This window comes from Bubalus bubalis, chromosome 2 (assembly GCF_019923935.1).
Source record: "Bubalus bubalis isolate 160015118507 breed Murrah chromosome 2, NDDB_SH_1, whole genome shotgun sequence".
Classification (NCBI taxonomy): Eukaryota; Metazoa; Chordata; class Mammalia; order Artiodactyla; family Bovidae; genus Bubalus; species Bubalus bubalis.
The window spans coordinates 88,697,517-88,718,025 of record NC_059158.1 but is presented as its reverse complement, the minus strand read 5'-3'; the positions used below and the strand labels follow the sequence as shown (position 1 = coordinate 88,718,025).

The following is a 20,509-nucleotide window of genomic DNA, read 5'->3' as shown; positions in this document are numbered from 1 at the left end:
TTAGTTTATCTTGCTTTTATCCTGTTTACTGTTTTGAAAAAATTGCCTTTATTAATATATACATTTAAAGTAAAGGGAGTATCTTAGGTATAGGCTGTTAGTATGAATGGGGTTGGGGCCTTTTTGATAGTCTCGTCATTTGGTTTATGATTACTATGTGACTCATGACATGTTGAACAAGACTATTTTAAAAGGGAACACAGTGATCTATAGAGTAATGGGAAAGGGTACATGTTATTTGAGAGATTGCTTTACAAGCAGAATCACCTATTAAATCAGTTCAGCCACTTTCTCTTCAAATTTTTTGTGCTCTAGTTCTTTCCTTCTGTAAGTACAATAGACTTTCTTACTCTTTGCTCAGTTTCTCTTAAACCCTTGCCTGTATTTGCCATCATCTGTTTTTCCATCCTTCATTCTGGATAGTTTTCCTCTAGCCTGTTTCCCAGTTCTCTGGTTTTCTTAGTTTTGCCTAGGCTACTGATAAATGCATCAATTTCCCAGTTTGCTAACATTAGAGCCATTTCTTCATCTGGTTCTGTTGATTGATATCTCTTGATGATGAACTTTTTTTCCATGTTTTTTTAATTTTTTTATTTTACTTTTTAGCTTTACAATATTGTATTGGTTTTGCCATATATCAACATGAATCCACCACAGGTATACACGTGTTCCCCATCCTGAACCCTCCTCCCTCCTCCCCCTTGTTTTTTTAAACTTATTTTTAATTGGAGGATAATTGTTTTACAGTGTTGTATTGGTTCCTTGTAGTTTTGTGTCTTAAAATTTTTGATTGATGGTGAAATGTTACAAATTAAAGAACAGTGGAGACTGAGGTCATAATTTTTATGCCTGGATATGGACATATCTTGTCAGACTGTTAGTGTGGTAGATTGAGTTGGTTTAGTCTGTAGTGGAGCTGGGTTTGAACGTTCAGAGTACTCTTTGATTGCTTCTGCATGGTGCTCAGTGTGAAGCTGGAATGCTGGAGGGTTTATTTCAGTATTCTTTCACTAACCTCATCTTCTATAGGCCCTGCATATCTGCACTACAGAGAGGCCTACAAGTCGAAGGCTGTTGTAACTCCCTAAACAGTAAACTGCTATACCTTCTTAGATACTTGGAGGAAAGTCAATGGGAAAGGAGGTGTTCTTAGTTTTATGCATTCTTCTTGAGTTTAGGCAGGCTGTAAGTGCCTGATCCTCAGAGGTGGGGAGGTCCCAAGATTTATCTCCTTTTCCCAGACCCCTGTCACCTCCTCTCCACCAGGGTGAACTGGAAAGAAAGAAAGTGAAGTCGCTCAGTCATGTCTGACTTTTTGCCACCCCATGGACTGTAGCCTACCAGGCTCCTCAGTTCGTCCATGGAATTTTCCAGGCAAGAGTACTGGAGTGGGTTGCCATTTCCTTCTCCAGGGGGATCTTCCTAACCCAGGGATGGAACCCCGGTCTCCCGCATTATTTTAAGGTGGTAGTTCTCTGGTGGCTCAGCGGTAAAGAATCCGCCTTGCTAATGCGGAGATGGAGGTTCCATCCCTGGGTTAGGAAGATCCCGTACAGAAGGAAATGACATCCCACTCAAATATTCTTGCCTGGGAAATCCCTGGATAGAGGAGCCTGGCAGGCTGCAATCCATGGGATGGCAAAAGAGTTGGACATTGTGACTTAACAACAGCAATTTGAAAGTTAAGTGGAAAAGGTGGGTTAGAATTCTGGTTACTGGGGTAAAGAATTTAGACTTAATTTTTACGGTAGTAGAGAACAGTTGAAAATCTGATTGGGGAGTGGTGTCATTACTAGTAAGATTAAAGAGAAATGAGAAAATGTGTGGATTAATGACAGATTCCCTTTAGACAAGGCCTATTGTGCTATTATTAGAGACAAGCGTTGGTATACTTAGAGTAGGTCTCATTCATGTAAAGTCTTGCTGAAAAACATTGTAAAAATTTAGTTTAAATTTGTATTTTAGTATATGTTGTGTGATAAGTTTTCAGTTGCATTTAGCATGTGACTGAGATCTTGTTAACTTGCAGGTAACTTTGGGCACACAATTTTGCATGTTGAATAATGACAGAATTCTTTGAGGCTTTTTACCTAAAGTTTATTTCCGTAGACTAGAGTTGAATTGTACTGTTTATAGGTAGGAGAAAGTGTTTTTTTGGTCTAAAATTCCTTTATAGTGTAAAGTGAAAGTCGTTCAATTGCGTCCAACTCTGTGACCCCATGGACTATACAGTCCATGGAATTCTCCAGGCCAGAATACCTGAGTGGGTAGTCTTTACCTTCTCCAGGGAATCTTCCCAACCCAGGAATTGAAGCCAGGTCTCTGGCATTGCAGGCGGATTCTTTACCAGCTGAACCACAAAGGAGGCCCTATAGTGTTAAAATCAGCCACTAAAAACATGAACTTGTTTTTAAAGAGCTCTACAGAGGTTTCCTATGAAGCCTAGCTGAATGAAATTACCTATTTAAAATACTGTCAATTTTTTTTTTAGTAGTAGTTAAGTCACAGGTTTATGAGACGACAGACTACATAAATTTTGGAGTTGGTATAAATATTTGTTATCCACTACTGTTCCTTGTGCCAGTTACTCTTAAAATGCCTGAAAGTAAGGGAACACTTAAAAGTCACATTAAGACTAGTTGGGTAAACTAGCAGTTAAATACCAACTTAAGAGAATCTTACAAGTTGAAAAGTTCAATACAGTAAAAATCTCAAATATTGATCATAAGATTTTTGTGACTTTGTGGTTCATTACTTTCTTTCTGCATTTGAAATTGAAGCAAGTTCTGAAGAATGAAAAATAGGACCTCTTGGAGCAGTCAGTGCCTCATCTTACTCAGAGATAGATGTGTTGATAAGGAACATGAGCACCCAAGTCCAGTTGATCCAGATGCCTAGGATATGAGTGCGACTCAGAGTAAAAAGCGAAGTGTGTTAATGACCGAAGCTTCATAGCAATGAGTGCTAAATACAGATTGAGTGGCAAGGCATGGCAGACAGGCACATATCGCTTCTGCTCAAGCTCGTGCTCCACTATGCTATCTGACTTGACTTATACAAGTTCAAATTCTAAAGTATTAATGATTTTCAGATGTCAACAGCGAAGCTTTTAATGAAACACAGGGCCTCAATGTGTTTGCGTAAGTGGTCATACATTTGTAAAATCAGCCCTGCTGATGTTTTTATCTTATCACCAGAAAGAAAAAGACCTCAGTTATCCAACTCTGGAATCAAACTGAAAGAAATATATATTTAAAGAAACCGCATAGTGACAAGGGCTTCCGAGGTGGCACTGGTGGTAAAGAACCTGCTTGCCGATGCAGGAGGTGTAAGAGGCGCAGGTTCTATCCCTGAGTCAGAAAGATTCCCTGGAGGAGGCCATGGCAACCCACTCGAGTATTCTTTCCTGGAGAATCCCATGGACAGAGGAGCCTTGGGCTACAGACTGTAGGGTTGCAAAGAGACACAACTTAGCACGCACGTGTAATGACAGAAGGCAAGTAAGAGGCCATTATATATTGACCACTGAGGAAAGATTGTACATATGCAACTTTTTGTGCTTTACTTTTTAAGTCTTGGTTAAAAGCATTGAGCTTCAGGATACTTTTTTCCAGCTTGATTGGCTTATACTCTTTCTGTTAGAGCATTTATAGCTGTTTAAGTTACATCGTTATTTATGTAGTTTGTTCTCTACTAGACCACAGCTTCTTTATAGTCATTATCTCACTAGGTTCAGTGTTGTCCCCTCTCTCCATCCCTTTGTTTATTATTAATTAATGTGCTTAGGACGTGTAAGCATGTGAAAAACTACTTGAATGAATGAATGAACGAACTTGAGAAGATCCCTCATAGTACCTTGTAAGTGGTCTGATAGAAGTTTTCAAGGACTGCACATTTTATTTTTTACTATTTTTTGTGCTTTTGACCTACAGCTTACACAACCAAATTATATAAGTTTTCTGGTAACACCTACATTGTCAAAATTCAATCAATTTATGTAGAGGAGGTTCCAAAAATAGTTTGTGCAGTATAAATTACAGCTCTCGGAGGACTCTGCCTCTTTGCCTTCTCCCAAGAGCTTTGTTTTTAGAGATTTCCTACTAGGTTAGTTTCATTCTGCAAGTAAGTATGCAGGTAAGAATTGAGTATAGACACAAAGTAAACCACGAGAAGTATGATTAAGAAGCATTGTTGTTAAAGAACCAACTGTAGGCCTGTATCTTTTTAAAAACATATTTCCTGTTTAAAATCCTCAACAAATACAGTCCCTTGTTTAATATTTTTATAGTCTTCTTGATAAAATAACAAATCTGCTACTTGTTAAATCTTTCATAGGCTTTTGTGTGTCACTATTTAACCATTAATATTCTTTCTACTATTGTATGCCTTTAAATGTCCGATTCATAATTCACTTTTTAAATACAAATATTTATATGGATATATAAAGAGTTTATAAAAAGCTGAAGGTAGGAAAGATTTACATTAGATGACTGTATGCTTTATCATCCAAACCAGGCCACTTTTGAGAGACAACACAGGTACTATTAATAATTGCCCAGGGATAATGAGCACAAATTAGGACTTTTCTTGCCATAAACTGAAACTGGTCTCAGCAAACCAGGAAATATGGTCATCCTGCTTAAAAGAAAAACAGCAATCCTTTGCCTCACCCTTTACCTCTTTCCCAGTCCACTTTCCATAGGCAGCTATCCTTAACTTTTAGCTGTTATAGGAATTACCTTCGTATTTCTAAATGATGTGTTCATGATTTTTCAGTGCGTTATATATATATACATGTGTGTGTATACATACACACACAAGGGTGCTCAGTCATGTCCGACTCGGCGATCCCATGGTCTGTAGCCCACCAGGCTTCTCTGTTCATGGGATTTTCCTGGTAAGAATACTGGAGTGTTGCCATTTCTTCTGCAGGGAATCTTCCCGATCCAGGGATCAAACCAGCATCTCCTGTGTCTGCTGCATTGCAGGCAGATTCTTTACCACTGAGCCATCAAAGAACCCTGTCTCCTAGGTTCTGTGTCTGGTTCTTTAATTCTTTACATGCTGGTTTTCCTAGGACCTGCTTTTCATTTAACTAACTTCCTGTAGTTGTGTCATTTGATTGTTTTTAAAAATCTTTCATGTCTGAATATTATTTTCTCCACCTCATATTTAGTTTCTAGATTGGGGTTCAGTGCAAATTTTTTTTTCCTCAGTACTACAGGCATTACTTTATTGTCCTCAGAGTTTTTAAAGTTGTAATTAAGAAGCCATTCTGATTTCTTTTGTATTTGACCCATTTTTCCATTCTTGTAAATTATTGTATTTGTATTTCTGGTGTTCTGAAATTTCAAGGTGATAAATGGTGCTTAGTGTTGGTCTTCATTCTTTGATCCTGCCAGCTACACTTGACCACTTTTAATGTGGAGATAATATGTCCTTCAGTTGTAGAAAAATTTTTTCAATTTTTTGGTAATCTTCTCCATATTCTTTTTTCTCTCTCTATAACCATACTTACAGTCAAATGATCAGTAACTCCCCTGGACAATTCTGTTTTTTGAGTTACATTTTCCATTTCTGGGAGGTGTCCTGAGTTTACTCCCAACTCTTCTGTTGGATTTATTTCAGTGTATCACATATCTTTTTTTTAAGTGTATAGTTTTTTTTTTTTTTAAGCGTATAGCATTTTGAATTTCCATAAGCTATTCGTTATACTGGTTGCTTTCTGAAGCATCCATTACTTTATAATGAATGTCTTTTGCTCCTTTTGAGAATAGTAACTTATTAGCTTCTTTCCCCAGATTTCCTCTGAGTTCCTTTTTTTGTTGTTGTTTAGTTTGGTCTTTCTTTTTGGATACATAGTGATCCTTGGTGTTTGTCTATTAGAGGGAAGCACTAAAAAAGGTGATTAGAAATTCATGGTTACTAGTGGACTTCACTTTGGGTAGGATGGTAAAATGACAAGCTAGCTTTGTAATTGAAAGCATTCCAAATAGCAGTATCCAGAAGTGTCTAGTATTTTTGTTTGGTTTTCTGACAGCACTGTAGAAACAGCATCAGAAAAGAAAGGTTTTGGGTCTCAACTTTGAGTATGTAGATTTTCTTTTATTCCTTATACTTAACCTTTGCAGAGTTGGTTGTATATTGGGGGAGGGGTTGGTGGTTTACAAGGAAGTTCCTTATTCTCCAAAGAATAAATACCCTATTTTTTGAAAGAATGGAGCTGTGGGAAGAACTGGAGGTTTTACTGCTTCAAGTACAGATTTTAATTCACCAACTGCATGCATTATCCCTTTATTGTGGTATCTTGTATCTCCAGATCATGATTCTTTCTAGGATGCTACAGCTTACTGCTCTGCTTCCAGTTCCTACCTTTCTGTAAAAATGCTTAGGAAATATTATCCTCTCCTGAATTATTCTACCTCTTCTCCAACTTTTTTTGATTTTCCAAATTACATTGAAATTTCTTGCCTTTTATGATCCTTTTTCCTATTCTTTTCATAGTTAAAGCCTTTGGATTCATCAGCTGTCACTTTACAGGGGTTTTGGAAAAAGGGACCAAATAGGTAAATAAAGATAACCTTCTCATGTTTAACTGGGACTTCAAAACTGATCTTTTCTGATGAGCTATCTTTGATTTAATCATGTTCCAAAGTATAGCTTTTCTCTGGTTCCTCAACTAGATATTCTTAGATGAATAATTCTAATCGATACTGGGCTTGTGTTTTTATCTTTTTCATGTTTGTGGTATATCTCCTACTGTAATATAGCCCTTTCGTTGATGTCTTAGCTCTCTTTATCCTCTTTCCCATCATTGGTTGATACCATGTTTTTGTAGTAGCTTTTAAGGTAGAGCCATAAGATTGATCTAAAACTTGGTTGAGAAGTTAATGAATTGAAAGTGAATTAGGTATTTTGAACTTAAATGCTTAAATCTGAGTGTTTAGGACAGCAGATGTTACTATTTAGGCTGCGTGTCAGGGAAGTCAAGCACATTGATTTCAGTCCACTGCCAGAAAAATAAGGGAATGATTTTTGACCTTGAAAGTGGTAACTGGGACAAGTTGAAGACATTATTGTGATTTCTTTTTACTGTTACTTTCTTCTGCCCTTCTCATTTTACTCTCATGGCTGGTGTCATCTCAGTTGTTCACAGGCTGTGCATTGTAAATGTTTTTCCAAGAAAAACTTTGCAAGTTTTTTTTTGTTTTGTTTTGTTTTTACTTCATAAAATGGTTTTCATAGTTGCACTTACTTGTAATAGCCTAAAACTGGAAACAATCCAGTGTTCACCCACAGAAGAAAAGACAAATAAATTGGGTGTATTGATACAGTGGAATGCTACATAAACCACAGAATGAATTAACCTCACAAATATACTGTTAAGCAAATAAAGCCAGACCGAAAAAGAATAAATGTTGTAAGAATCCATTTATATCAGTTCAGTTCAGTTGCTCAGTCGTGTCCGACTCTGCAACGCTATGGACTGCAGCACGCCAGGCTTCCCTGTCCATCACCAGCTCTCAGAGCTTGCTCAAACTTATGTCCATTGAGTCGTTGATGCCATCCAACCATTTCATCCTTTGTTGTCCCTTTCTCTTCCTGCTCTCAATCTTTCCCAGCATCAGGGTCTTTTTCAAGGAGTCCATTCTTCCCATCAGGTGGCCAAAGTATTGGAATTTCAGCTTTAGCATCAGTCTTTCCAATGAATATTCAGGACTGATTTCCTTTAGGATTGACTGGTTTATCTCTTTGTGGTCCAAGGAACCCTCAAGAGTCTTCTCCAACACAACAGTTCAAAAGCATCAAGTTTTTGGCACTCAGCTTTCTTTATAGTCCAACTCTCCCATCCATATATGACTACTGAAAAAACCGTAGCTTTGACTAAATGGACCTTTGTTTGCAAAATAATGTCTCTGCTTTTTAATACACTGTCTAGGTTGGTCATAGCTTTTCTTCCAAGGAGCAAGTGTCTTTTAATTTCATGGCTGCAGTCACCATCTGCAGTGATTTTGGAGCCCCCAAAAATAAAGTCTCACTGTTTAAATTGTTTCCACATCAGTTTGCCATGAAGTGATGGGACCAGATGCCATGATCTTAGTTTTCTGAATGTTGGTTTAAAGCCAACTTTTTCACTCTCCTCTTTCACTTTTCATCAGGAGGCTCTTTAGTTCTTCTTCACTTTCTGCCATAAGGGTGGTGTCATCTGCGTATCTGAGATTACTGGTATTTCTCCCGGCAATCTTGATTCCAGCTTGCGCTTCTTCCAGCCTAGCGTTTCTCATGATGTACTCTGCATATAAGTTAAATAAGTAGGGTGACAGTTCGTCAAGACAATAAGCCTTGCCTTGACGTACTCCTTTCCTGATTTGGAACCAGTCTGTTTTTCCACGTCCAGTTCTAACTGTTGCTTCTTGACCTACATACAGATTTCTCAGGAGGCAGGTCAGGTGATCTAGTATTCCCATCTCTTTAAGAATTTTTCACAGTTTGTTGTGATCCACACAGTCAAATGCTTTGGCATAGTCAACAAAGCAGAAATAGATGTTTTTCTGGAGCTCTCTTGCTTTTTGATGATTCAACAAATGTTGGCAAATAAAATGTAACAAATGGTGACCCTTGGTATGTGTTGAGGAATGTTTAGCCTAGAAAACTTAGAAATTTTTCTCACTTTTGAGAAGGGGAGGCAGGAAAACAAATTATAGCATGTAGCATGATGTGTTAATAAAAGTATGTGCAAAGTAGAAGCAAACTTGATCTTGTTTTAAGGCTCTGCTCAGTAATTGAATGGGGACTATATAGACTTTGCAAGCATGCACAAAGTCCTGTGAGAGCATACTGTGTTAAGGAGTGTAAAAATACTACAGTATAGCTAATGCTTGCAGTATGAGTATTGAATGCTAATCTCACACGCAAGTAAAGTAGTGCTCAAAATTCTCCAAACTAGGCTTCAGCAATACGTGAACTGTGAACTTCCAGATGTTCAAGCTGGCTTTAGAAAAGGCAGAGGAACCAGAGATCAAATTGCCAACATCCGCTGGATCATCAAAAAGCAAAAGAGTTCCAGAAAAACATCTTACTTTATTGACTATGTCAAAGCCTTTGACTGTGTGGATCACAATAAACTGTGGAAAATTCCGAAAGACATGGGAATACCAGACCACCTGACCTGCCTCTTGAGAAACCTGTATGCAGGTCAGGAAGCAAGAATTAGAACTGGACATGGAACAACAGACTGGTTCCAAATAGGTAAAGGAGTACGTTAAGGCTGTATATTGTCACCCTGTTTATTTACCTTATATGCAGAGTACATCATGAGAAACGCTGGACTGGAAGAAACACAAGCTGGAATCAAGATTGCCGGGAGAAATATCAATAACCTCGGATATGCAGATGATACCACCCTCATGGTAGAAAGTGAAGAAGAACTAAAGAGCCTCTTGATGAAAGTGAAAGAGGAGAGTGAAAAAGTTGGCTTAAAGCTCTACATTCAGAAAACTAAGATCATGGCATCCGGTCCCATCACTTCATGGCAAATAGATGGGGAAACAGTGGCTGACTTTATTTTTTTGGGCTCCAAAATCACTGCAGATGGTGACTGCAGCCATGAAATTAAAAGACGCTTACTCCTTGGAAAGTTATGACAAACCTAGACAGCATATTAAAAAGCAGAGACATTACTTTGTCAACAAAGGTTCATCTAGTCAAGGCTATGGTGTTTCCAGTGGTCATGTATGGATGTGAGAGTTGAACTGTGAAGAAAGCTGATCACCGAAGAATTGATGCTTTTGAACTGTGGTGTTGGAGAAGACTTTGAGAGTCCCTTGGACAGCAAGGAGATCCAACCAGTCAATCCTAAAGGAGATCAGTCCGGGTGTTCATTGGAAGGACTGATGCTGAAGCTGAAACTCCAATACTTTGGCCACCTGATGCAAAGAGCTGACTCATTTGGAAAGACTCTGATGCTGGGAAAGATCGAGGGCAGGAGGAAAAGGGGACAACAGAGAATGAGATTGTTGGATGGCATCACCGACTCAATGGACCCGAGTTTGGGTGAACTCCGGGAGTTGGTGACAGACAGGGAGGCCTGGCATGCTGCGATTCATGGGGTCGCAGCGAGTTGGACACGACTGAGCAACTGAACTGAACAGAAATAGCAAGAGTCAAAGGCTCATTCCTGTGGTATTTTATGTAGAGATAAAATTGAGTAAGGAAAGAGTTCAGGATTTGGAAAGAATAAATGGAGGTTTTGCATCACCAGTTTGATCATGTTTGTTTCATTTTATGTACAGTGGGAACCTTTGATCAACTTCAGACCTCTCTGCCTTGTAGAAGGAGAGTGATGATAGTCTCACAGTTTACCGTACCAGATTTAGTTAATTTGCATGGTTAATTCTTGATTTTGAACTGATCTTTAAGGAGAGGATTAAGAATCAAAGGTTTGAGTGTTTTCCCAAAGGCAAGTAATCAAAATCTGCATTTCACAGGAAACCTTAAGAATGGAGTCTAAACCTTCAAGGATTCCAAGAAGAATTTCTGTTCAACCTGCTAGCTCTTTAAGTGCTAGGTTGATGTCTGGAAGCAGAGGAAGTGGTTTAAATGATACCTATCACTCAAGGGACTCTTCCTTTCGACTGGATTCGGAATATCAGGTAACATTTTAATTTGAAATATGTGTACATACAGTCTCATTTTCAAAGTCCTTGGAGCCATATTATTTTCTGGATTTCAGAAAAGTAGTAGAGTGTGTTTTTAACACCTCAGCTGGATCTGAGGCATCCTGTAATCAAAACATTAATATATTTCTGCACATTAATGGACTGTACCACATTAAGTAGCAAAAACTTAATGTTTTTCAAACTTTTTGGACTTCAGAATTTTTTATAAAGAATTGTGATCATATGTAAATGTTCATCCTTTCCAAAGACTTGCAAGCCTATTAACCTAAAAACATTTAAGTATCAATTTAAATTAACAGGCTTTTCTTTAATGAAGATACATCACTAACATTCTTTTATATGAATTACGGGGTTTTTACGGTTAGAAATGAGTTGACTGATTCATAATTTACATAAAGTGACATAAGTTCCTTTTATGTAGCTAATTTTCATTAAGACTAATAGCGTTTTTTTTTTAAAAGTAGCTTATTAGTGTTGTAACAATGGTTGTAGTCTAAAATGGTATAAATCTCGAGTCATGGATTGTAGGTTTAATTCAGTTTATCTTGCCTGTCATATTTAAGTTGATTGCATTATCGACTGAAAACCTGATTCGGTCACATACGATTTGCAAAAGTCTAATGTCTTGGTAACTGACTCTAAAGAGAATCCTTTAGTGGAAATGTTTATTTATGTCTTAATATTTATATATCATGCAATGTACTCTATTAACAGAAGTCACTTAGAAGCATTTCTGCATAGTAATAAGCACTTTATACAAATGAAATGAGGTAATTTCTCTAAAATGCCCATATCTACTGCCAGCTTACTAATGTTGTATGTACTGTTTATTTAGACTTATTTTAAATGTTGTTTTGACAATGTATTTGTTTTACTCTGTAACTAGGCAAGAGTATTCTTGCCAGAATCACATGTTTTTCATTCTGCTGGAAATGTAGGTTAAATGGTTGTGACTCTTTTTTTTAATATTTATTTGGTTGTGTCAGGTCTTAGTTGTGACATGCAGGATGTTCGTTGTATCATGTGGGATCTTGTGGCGCACAGATTCTCTAGGTGTGGTAAAGGAGCTCAGTAGTTGCAGCTGGTGGGCTTAGTTGCTCCATGGCATGTGGGATCTTTGTTCCCTGACCAGGGATTGAATTCACATCCCCTGCATTGCAAGGTGGAATCTTAACCACTGGACCATCAGGGAAGTCCCTCATTGTGACTTATTAAGAGCACAGAATTGGGGTTTTTTTAATATAGTCTTGAGGAAATTTTGTCTGCTGATCTGTGTCCGTTTTTCATGATTAGTGAGGAACACAGACTGTAAAACAAGACTAACAGTCTTGAATATATTTAGAAAGTTTATTGACATCCCTTTAAAATACTATTTCCAGAGTTTTCAGCTTGTTCCTAATTAATGTCATAGATTATTCCGAAAGTCTAAACTTTGTGGAAGTTAAACAAATGCAAACATTTTTTTAAAAAGTAAATGTTTTATTGACTCAGTAAGATTAATCAGTTTTGTAAATTTTGGAGTTTTCCTTTATGTTTTTCAGTTATTTAAGTGGCTTTTGGTCTTTTTTCCCCCAGTGGGTTACAGGAACGTTTCCAGATTGCTTTGCTGTTTTAGTTTTTATTTAGAAACGGAAATTCCTGTGTTCTGAGTAAAGTAGTTTTCTGTTTCCTCATATGTGAAATGATAATAAGGGTGGTTTTCTCATACAGTTACTGTTTTATTTAATTGGAAGAAGTACTAGGTGTAAAGCACTTAGAACAACAGTGCCTGGAACCTAGTAAGAGTTCAAATGTTAACTGGTTATAATGATATTGCCGCTGTTACCATTTCCTGACTTTGCCATTGGTTTAAATGGATGATAAATACCCTTAGGGGACAGTGTAATATCAGATTATTATCACATGATTTTTCAACAAGGTATGTATTTAATGAATGAGAGACCTTTGACTATCAAAGGGAACATTTTTGGTTATTTGTTGGTATTTTCTGACTCAAAACTGTCTGCAACATAACACTCCCCTTCTTTACTGCACTTAGTGAACCTGAAGCTTCAGAAAGGAGGGTCAGGTGATAGCATACTAGATCATTTATGTTATGGATTGAATGATGTGATACCTTATTTGTACAGTGTTTGACATTTTGCAGAACATTTTTCATTTTTAATCTTAAATACACAAGGACAGATGCTTGTGTCATTTCATAAATAAAGATCTGAAATCTGGATAAATATGTGGTTCCTACCAGCCACACAATTAGTATACACTGTGCCTGAGCTGAAGAATCTAATAAGACTTCTGGGTGGCATTGTGTCTTTGGGAAATGTAGGTTCTAAGTTCCGAACAATTGATTTTCTAAATATGTTTTGGTTCTTGTCCATTTTTAAGCTGGGCTGTCTCTGTTATTAACCTTACTGATATTTCTGCTACTCCATGTTTAAATTTTTGTTACAATTTGAATGGTGCAAAACTATGATCATCTTATGTCTTTGGTAACAGTAAGTAGAATTTTGTATGTTTTGGGAAAGAAAATTTAATTTATATGATGGTTAAAAGTGAAAATTTGGGAGTATTCTGTGAATATGTAATTACTTTTATTACTTTTATTTTTTTCTGTAATTTAAGCAACCTCTAATCCCACTTTTTGCTTTGTGGAGAGATTGCTTTTTTTAATATGAAATAATAAAAGAGGCTTTTTATGGAAGTTCTAGGTTAGTTTTTACATCGTTTTCTAATTTATATATTAACTGTTACAAAGCTTGGTACAATGGCATATTTTGCATAGTATATATTTTCAACAGTTAAAATAACCAATTGTCATTAACCTTTTTCTTTTTTTGTTTCTTTTGGTTTGTTTATCTGGTACACAGTTTGCAAGGAAATACATACATACATAACGCACACACAATCAGATAAGAAAATGAAAATTTTTAAATGCAATCAGGAAAATACAGATAAAATACTGAGAGTGGGTCAGAGTTAACTGGTAGATTTGTAAGCCCTTGCGGTATTCTAAAGTTAATCTACCCTTATGGCAGAAAGTGAAGAGGAACTAAAAAGCCTCTTGATGAAAGTGAAAGTGAAGAGTGAAAAAGTAGGAAAACGAAAATCATGGCATCTGGTCCCATCACTTCATGGCAAATAGATGGGGAAACAGTGGAAACAGTGTCAGACTTTGTTTTTTGGGGCTCCAAAGTCACTGCAGATGGTGAGTGCAGCCATGAAATTAAAAGACGCTTACTCCTTGGAAGGAAGGTTATGACCAACCTAGATAGCATATTCAAAAGCAGAGACATTACTTTGCCAACAAAGGTCCATCTAGTCAAGGATACGGTTTTTCCAGTGGTCATGTATGGATGTGAGAGTTGGACTGTAAAGAAAGCTGAGGGCTGAAGAATTGATGCTTTTGAACTGTGGTATTGGAAAAGACTCTTGAGAGTCCCTTGGACTGCAAGGAGATCCAACCAGTCCATCCTAAAGGAGATCAGTCCTGGGTGTTCTTTGGAAGGAATGATGCTAAAGCTGAAACTCCAATACTTTGGCCGCCTCATGCGAAGAGTTGACTCATTAGAAAAGACTGATGCTGGGAGGGATTAGGGGCAGGAGGAGAAGGGGACGACAGAGGATGAGATGGCTGGATGGCATCACCGACTCGATGGACGTGAGTTTGAGTGAACTCCGAGAGTTGGTGATGGACAGGGAGGCCTGGCGTGCTGCAATTCATGCAGTCGCAAAAAGTTGGACACGACTGAGCGACTGAACTGAACTGAAAGTTAATCTTGGGCCCTTGTTTGGGTGTCAGGGAGATCACAAGGAAACACAATCAAATCTATAAAATGTTTTGTTCATATGGAAAAGGAAGCAATGCTTGGCAGTTTAGTCTAAAAGGGGGAATGGTGAGTGATAGAGAAGACTGTATAAAGAAGAGGTCAGAGTTTTTAGTTGTTGCTTATGATATGGAAAATTTTCAAGGAAGGAACTGTCAGTCATCTCAGATAAGGTATTGATTCATGGAAATGAGAAACCAAGGAAGAGCATTTTATTCTGGACTTGTACTTTCATTACTGTGCATTACATTATTTCTCATGATTAAGCATTGTCTGGTAGATAACATTCATTAAATAATAGTTTTATTGAGATATAAATCAGATAGCATATGACTTGCCCATTTAAAATGTACAACTCTGTGATTTTTAGTGTATTCACAAATATTTTCTCCCATTCTGTAAGTTGTCTTTTCGTGCGCTTCATCCACTTTTTAATTTCATATGAATGTTCTTAGTCTCTTGAGATAATGATTGCAAAAAAATTAATTGGACATAACAGATTAAAAACTTTAGTGAGTCAATAAATGCCATATTCCATGAAAAGATGGGCTTAATCAAGGACAGAAATGGTATGGACCTAACAGAAGCAGAAGGTATTAAGAAGAGGTGGCAAGAATACACAGAGGAACTGTACAAAAAAGATCTTTGTGACCCAGATAATCACGATGGGGTGATCACTCACCTAGAGCCAGACATCCTGGAATGTGAAGTCCAGTGGGCCTTAGGAAGCATCACTACAAACAAAGCTAGTGAAGATGATGGCATTCCAGTTGAGCTATTTCAATTCCTAAAAGATGATGCTGTGAAAGTGCAGCACTCAATATGCCAGCAAATTTGGAAAACTCAGCAATGGCCACAGGACTGGAAAAGGTCAGTTTTCATTCCAATCCCAAAGAAAGGCAATGCCAGAGAATGCTCAAACTGCTGCACAATTGCACTCATCTCACACGCTAGTAAAGTAATGCTCAAAATTCTCCAAGCCAGACTTCAGCAATACATGAACCGTGAACTTCCAGATGGTCAAGCTGGTTTTAGGAAAGGCAGGGGAACCAGAGATCAAATTGCCAGCATCTGCTGGATCATCAAAAAAGCAAGAGAGTTCCAGAAAAATGTCTTTACTGACTATGTCAAAGCCTTTGACTGTGTAGATCACAATAAACTATGGAAAATGAAAGACATGGGAATACCAGACCACCTGACCTGCCTCTTGAGAAATTTGTATGCAGGTCAGGAAGCAAGAATTAGAACTGGGCATGGAACAACAGACTGGTTCCAAATAGGTAAAGGAGTACGTCAAGGCTGTATATTGTCACCCTGCTTATTTATCTTATATGCAGAGTACATCATGAGAAACGCTGGGCTGGAGGAAGCACAAGCTGGAATCAAGATTGCCGGGAGAAATATCAATAACCTCAGATATGCAGATGATACCACCCTTACGGCAGAAAGTGAAGAAGAACTAAAGAGCCTCTTGATGAAAGTGAAAGAGGAGAGTGAAAAAGTTGGCTTTAAACTCAACATTCAGAAAACTAAGATCATGGCATCTGGTCCCATCACTTCATGGCAAATAGATGGGTAAACAGTGGCTGACTTTATTTTTTTTTGAGCTCCAAAATCACCGCAGATGGTGACTGCAGCCATGAAATTAAAAGATGCTTATTCCTTGGAAGGAAAGTTATGACAAACCTAGACAGCATATTAAAAAGCAGAGACATTACTTTGTCAACAAAGGTTCATCTAGTCAAGGCTATGGTTTTTCCAGTGGTCATGTATGGATGTTAGAGTTGGAGTATAAAGAAAGCTGAGCGCCAAAGAATTGATGCTTTTGAGCTGTGCTTTTGGAGAAGACTCTTGAGAGTCCCTTGGACTGCAAGGAGATCCAACCAGTCCATCAAAAGGAGATCAGTCCTGGGTGTTCATTGGAAGGACTGATGCTGAAGCTGAAACTCCAATACTTTGGCCACCTGATGCAAAGAGCTGACTCATTTGAAAAGACTCTCATGCTGGGAAAGATTGAGGGCTGGAGGAAAAGAGGGACGACAGAGAATGAGATTATTGTATGGCATCACTGACTCAATGGACCTGAGTTTGGGTGGACTCCAGGAGTTGGTGATGGACTGGGAGGCCTGGTTGTTGCAGTTCATGGGGTCGCAAAGAGTTGGACATGACTGAGTGACTGGACTGGACTGAACTGAACTGAAATGCCATATATCCGTTTGCTTAGTCGCTCAGCTCTGTCTTTGTGACACCATTGTATACCTCAGCCCACCAGGCTCCTTGGCCCATGGGGATTCTCCAGGCAAGAATGCTGCACTGGGTTGCCATGTCCTCTTCCAGGGCATCTTCCCAACCCAGGGATTGAACCCAGCTCTCCCACATTGCAGGCAGATTCTTTACTGTCTGAGCCACCAGGAAAACCCTAGAGTACTGGACTGGGTAACCTATCCCTTTTCCAGGGGATCTTCCTGACCCAGGAATCTAACCGGCTTCTGCATTGCATGGATTCTTTACCAGCTGAGCTACTAGGGAAGCCCATAGCAATGCCATGAAGAGTGTGAAAAGACAACTTATAAAATGGGAGAAGTTATTTGTGAAGCATATGCCATAAGACAAGGAACTTGTAACCAGACTATATAAAGAATCTTTAGGTTGTAACAAAAAAACAACTCAGTTTAAAATGAGCAGAGCAACTGAACAGACATTTTTCGGAAGATGTATAAATGGCCAATGAACCACATGAATAGATGCTCAACATCATTAGCCATTAAGAAATGCAAATGTACACTCTTAATGAGACACCACTTCATACCCACTAGAATGGCTAAAATAAAACAAGTGAGACAGTACTAAGAGTTGACAGCATTGTAGAGAAATTTGAACCTTCAGCTATTTGTAAAGCCTCCTCAGACAACCACTTTGCCTTGCATTTCATTTCCTTTTGGATTGTTTTGGTCACTGCCTCCTGTACACTGTTAAAACCTCTGTACGTAGTTCTTCAGGCCTTCTGTCTACCAGATATAATTCCTGAATCTGTTCGTCACCTCTACTGTATAATAAGGGATTTGACTTAGATCATATCTGAATGGGCTTGGCCTAGTGGTTTTCCCTACTTTATTTAAGTCTGAATTTTGCAGTAAGGAGCTAATGATCTGAGCCAGTCTGTTCCAAGTCTTGTTTTTGCTACTGTACAAGAACTTCTCCATCTTTGACCACAAAGAATATAATCAGTCTGATTTTGATATTGACCATTTGATGATGTCCATGTATAAAATTGTCTCTTGTGTTATCAGCAAAGGGTGTTTGCTATGCCCAGTGTGTTCATGTTTTAGGAGCATATAAAATGCCCATTTAAAAAGATTGGGGATGAGGTTAGGTGATACTTGATATTTTAGATTTACGGGTCAGAAATAGAAGTTCTTTCTAAATTTTAAATTAAAACTTGAAAAGTATTTTTGATCTTTGAAATTCAAAGGCCTTAAAACCATTGGCCTGCAGGATTAAGTCCCTGATAGATGATGGTGGCTCATAACATGGTTTTATTTGGAAATATTTAATGAATTTCATCTCATGTGCTATTCAGTTCATTGATTGGGTCTCTGTGGATGACTTACCCCACTCCAGTACTCTTGCCTGGAAAATCCCATGGATGGAGGAGCCTGGTAGGCTGCAGTCCATGGAGTTGCTAAGAGTTGAACACGACTGAGCGACTTCACTTTCATGCATTGGAGAAGGAAATGGCAACCCACACCAGTGTTATTTTCTTTTTTTTTGACTCCAGTGTTCTTGCCTGGAGAATCCCAGGGACGGGGGAGCCTGTTGGGCCGCCGTCTATGGGGTCGCACAGAGTCAGACACGACTGAAGCGACTTAGCAGCAGCAGTAGTGTTGTATGACTTCCTGAGAATGGGCATAAGATCCAGATGTGTTTTTGGTTCCTTGAAAATCTTATTCTTACAGTAGAGTACTCACACTTAATGCCTTTCTTGGTGTTCTGTCTACCTATAAGAGGAAGAAACAAGGTTCATCAATGGGTTAATATTAAACCTGGAGAACAAAATAATTACATATAAATTTTTACTCCTCAGTGTTTCCTAGCCTAGTGTATATATTCAGTTACAAAAAAGACATACCTAAATCAAATTGGCTGTCTAGCAAAATAAGTTACCATGTAAAGGAACAAGTGGTAGAAGACAATAGAACCTACATGGTAGAAAAATTTGTGCTTGGTGAAGAATGAATGATCCTCGGCAATTTATTAGAACACTATGCTGCTGCTAAGTCGCTTCAGTTGTGTCGGACTCTGTGCGACCCCATGGACTGCAGCCTACCAGGCTTTTCCGTCCATGGGATTCTCCAGGCAAGAACACTGGAGTGGGTTGTCATTTCCTTTTCCAGTGCATGAAAGTGGAAAGTGAAAGTGAAGTCTTTTAGCAACCCCATGGACTGCAGCCTACCAGGCTCCTCCGCTCATGGGATTTTCCAGGCAACAGTACTGGAGTGGGGTTGCCATTGCCTTCTCCATTAGAACACTATAGATTAAATTTAATATTTCAGCTTAATATTTAAAAATTTCAAGTGTTTTGTTCCTTTGTAAAATTTCATTTTAACTTACAGTCTGCATCAGCAGCTGCGTCACCATTTCAACCTACATGGTGTAGTGAGTCTGAGATAACTCAGGGAGCACGCTCAAGATCACAAAACCAGCAACGGGATCATGATTCAAAAAGACCTAAACTTTCTTGTACAAACTGTACGTCTACCTCAACTGGAAGAAGTGTTGGCCATGGTTTAAATGCAGTATCAGGTAATAATTAATTAAATTTATGTACATACTAGTCACTGTATATATATTTTGGACAAAAGCCCTTTTCCCAAGCCGTTCTGTTTTAAACAAGTAGATTGCATGTGAGACTGAGTCAGAAATAAGAGTGGATCTTCCAAAATCTTACCTTAGGTTAGTGCTGGAACTGAAATTAACTCTTCATCTTGGATTTTTGTTCAAATTTGGTAAAAATGTCTTACACAAATGGGATATTAATGGATTTTATTTAATTAGAATAGCTGATATGTTGTATAGCAAAGTTTGTAAAACTGACCTGTCTTCTGCTCATTATTATAGGAGATAAAGTTTTAAATTGTTACTAGGAAAGCCAGATTTACAGATAACATGTTTAAAATGTTTCCTTAGCATATTTGTAAATAATACACATTGTGCTATATGACACTTAACTTTAAGAAAATGTAGAGATTCTTTAGTTGAAAAATAGTTGGTGGTATTCTAGAAGTTCTGTACAAGGAATTGGAATGCTATGATTCTAGTCTTCTAATTGTGTGACATTGGACAAATCAGTCACTCTGGTATGAAAGATTTAGGCATAAAGTAATTAGCATAAGCGATTCCTTTCTATTTTGTTAGGTAGAACTGCCATGAGAAAGACAATGGCCATCTGAAAGATATTAAGAGTAATGTAATGGGTAAGAGCAGACTGACCTTAACTTTGTAGACAGATAATCATTATGTAGTGACACTTTTGTTCTCTTCTGCTCTGTGAAGGCATAATAATAACTGCAGGCCTTTTCCCTTAATGAAGGGAAATTATTTAAGGAGTTTAGGACTAGGAGAGGAAGACCCAGAATTTCAAGATAAACAGTAAAGGGGGGTAAGTTTTGAGACTTAATTTTTAATTTCTTATTAAATGAAATTATATCTAACAAAATTTATATTATAATTGGAATGATACATTAATTCTTAGCATAAGGATGAACGAAGTGTGGCAGCAATAATAGTTCCGACAAAATAATGTAACTTGCAGTATAACCTCTTTCTTTTCAAGATGGCTTTGATTTTGGCTGTTCTCATCACTTTTGCTGTAATCATTTTTACATCATGTGTATATTGTGTATTCAGATATTTTAGGGAGTGACTGAGACATTGGCATTCTAGATGAGGGGTAGATTTTCGTATTAGAGAAGAATGTGTTTGAGTAGGAGATAAATTTTATGAGTG

The 20,509-nt window shown here is 37.9% G+C and overlaps 1 protein-coding gene across 6 annotated transcripts in view; it reads left to right on the top strand.

Annotated features, from left to right (window-relative positions):
• Nucleotides 1–20,509, top strand: part of MARCHF7 (membrane associated ring-CH-type finger 7) — a 48,145-nt gene that overhangs the window by 6,123 nt on the left and 21,513 nt on the right. For all 6 annotated transcript variants that reach the window (XM_044934907.2, XM_044934903.2, XR_003102323.3 and 3 more), the window contains exons 2-3: nt 10,488–10,652; nt 19,117–19,306. In XM_044934907.2, coding sequence (XP_044790842.2) covers nt 10,500–10,652; nt 19,117–19,306 — 343 coding nt within the window. In that variant the 5' untranslated portion in view covers nt 10,488–10,499. The remainder of the gene's footprint in view (nt 1–10,487; nt 10,653–19,116; nt 19,307–20,509) is intronic.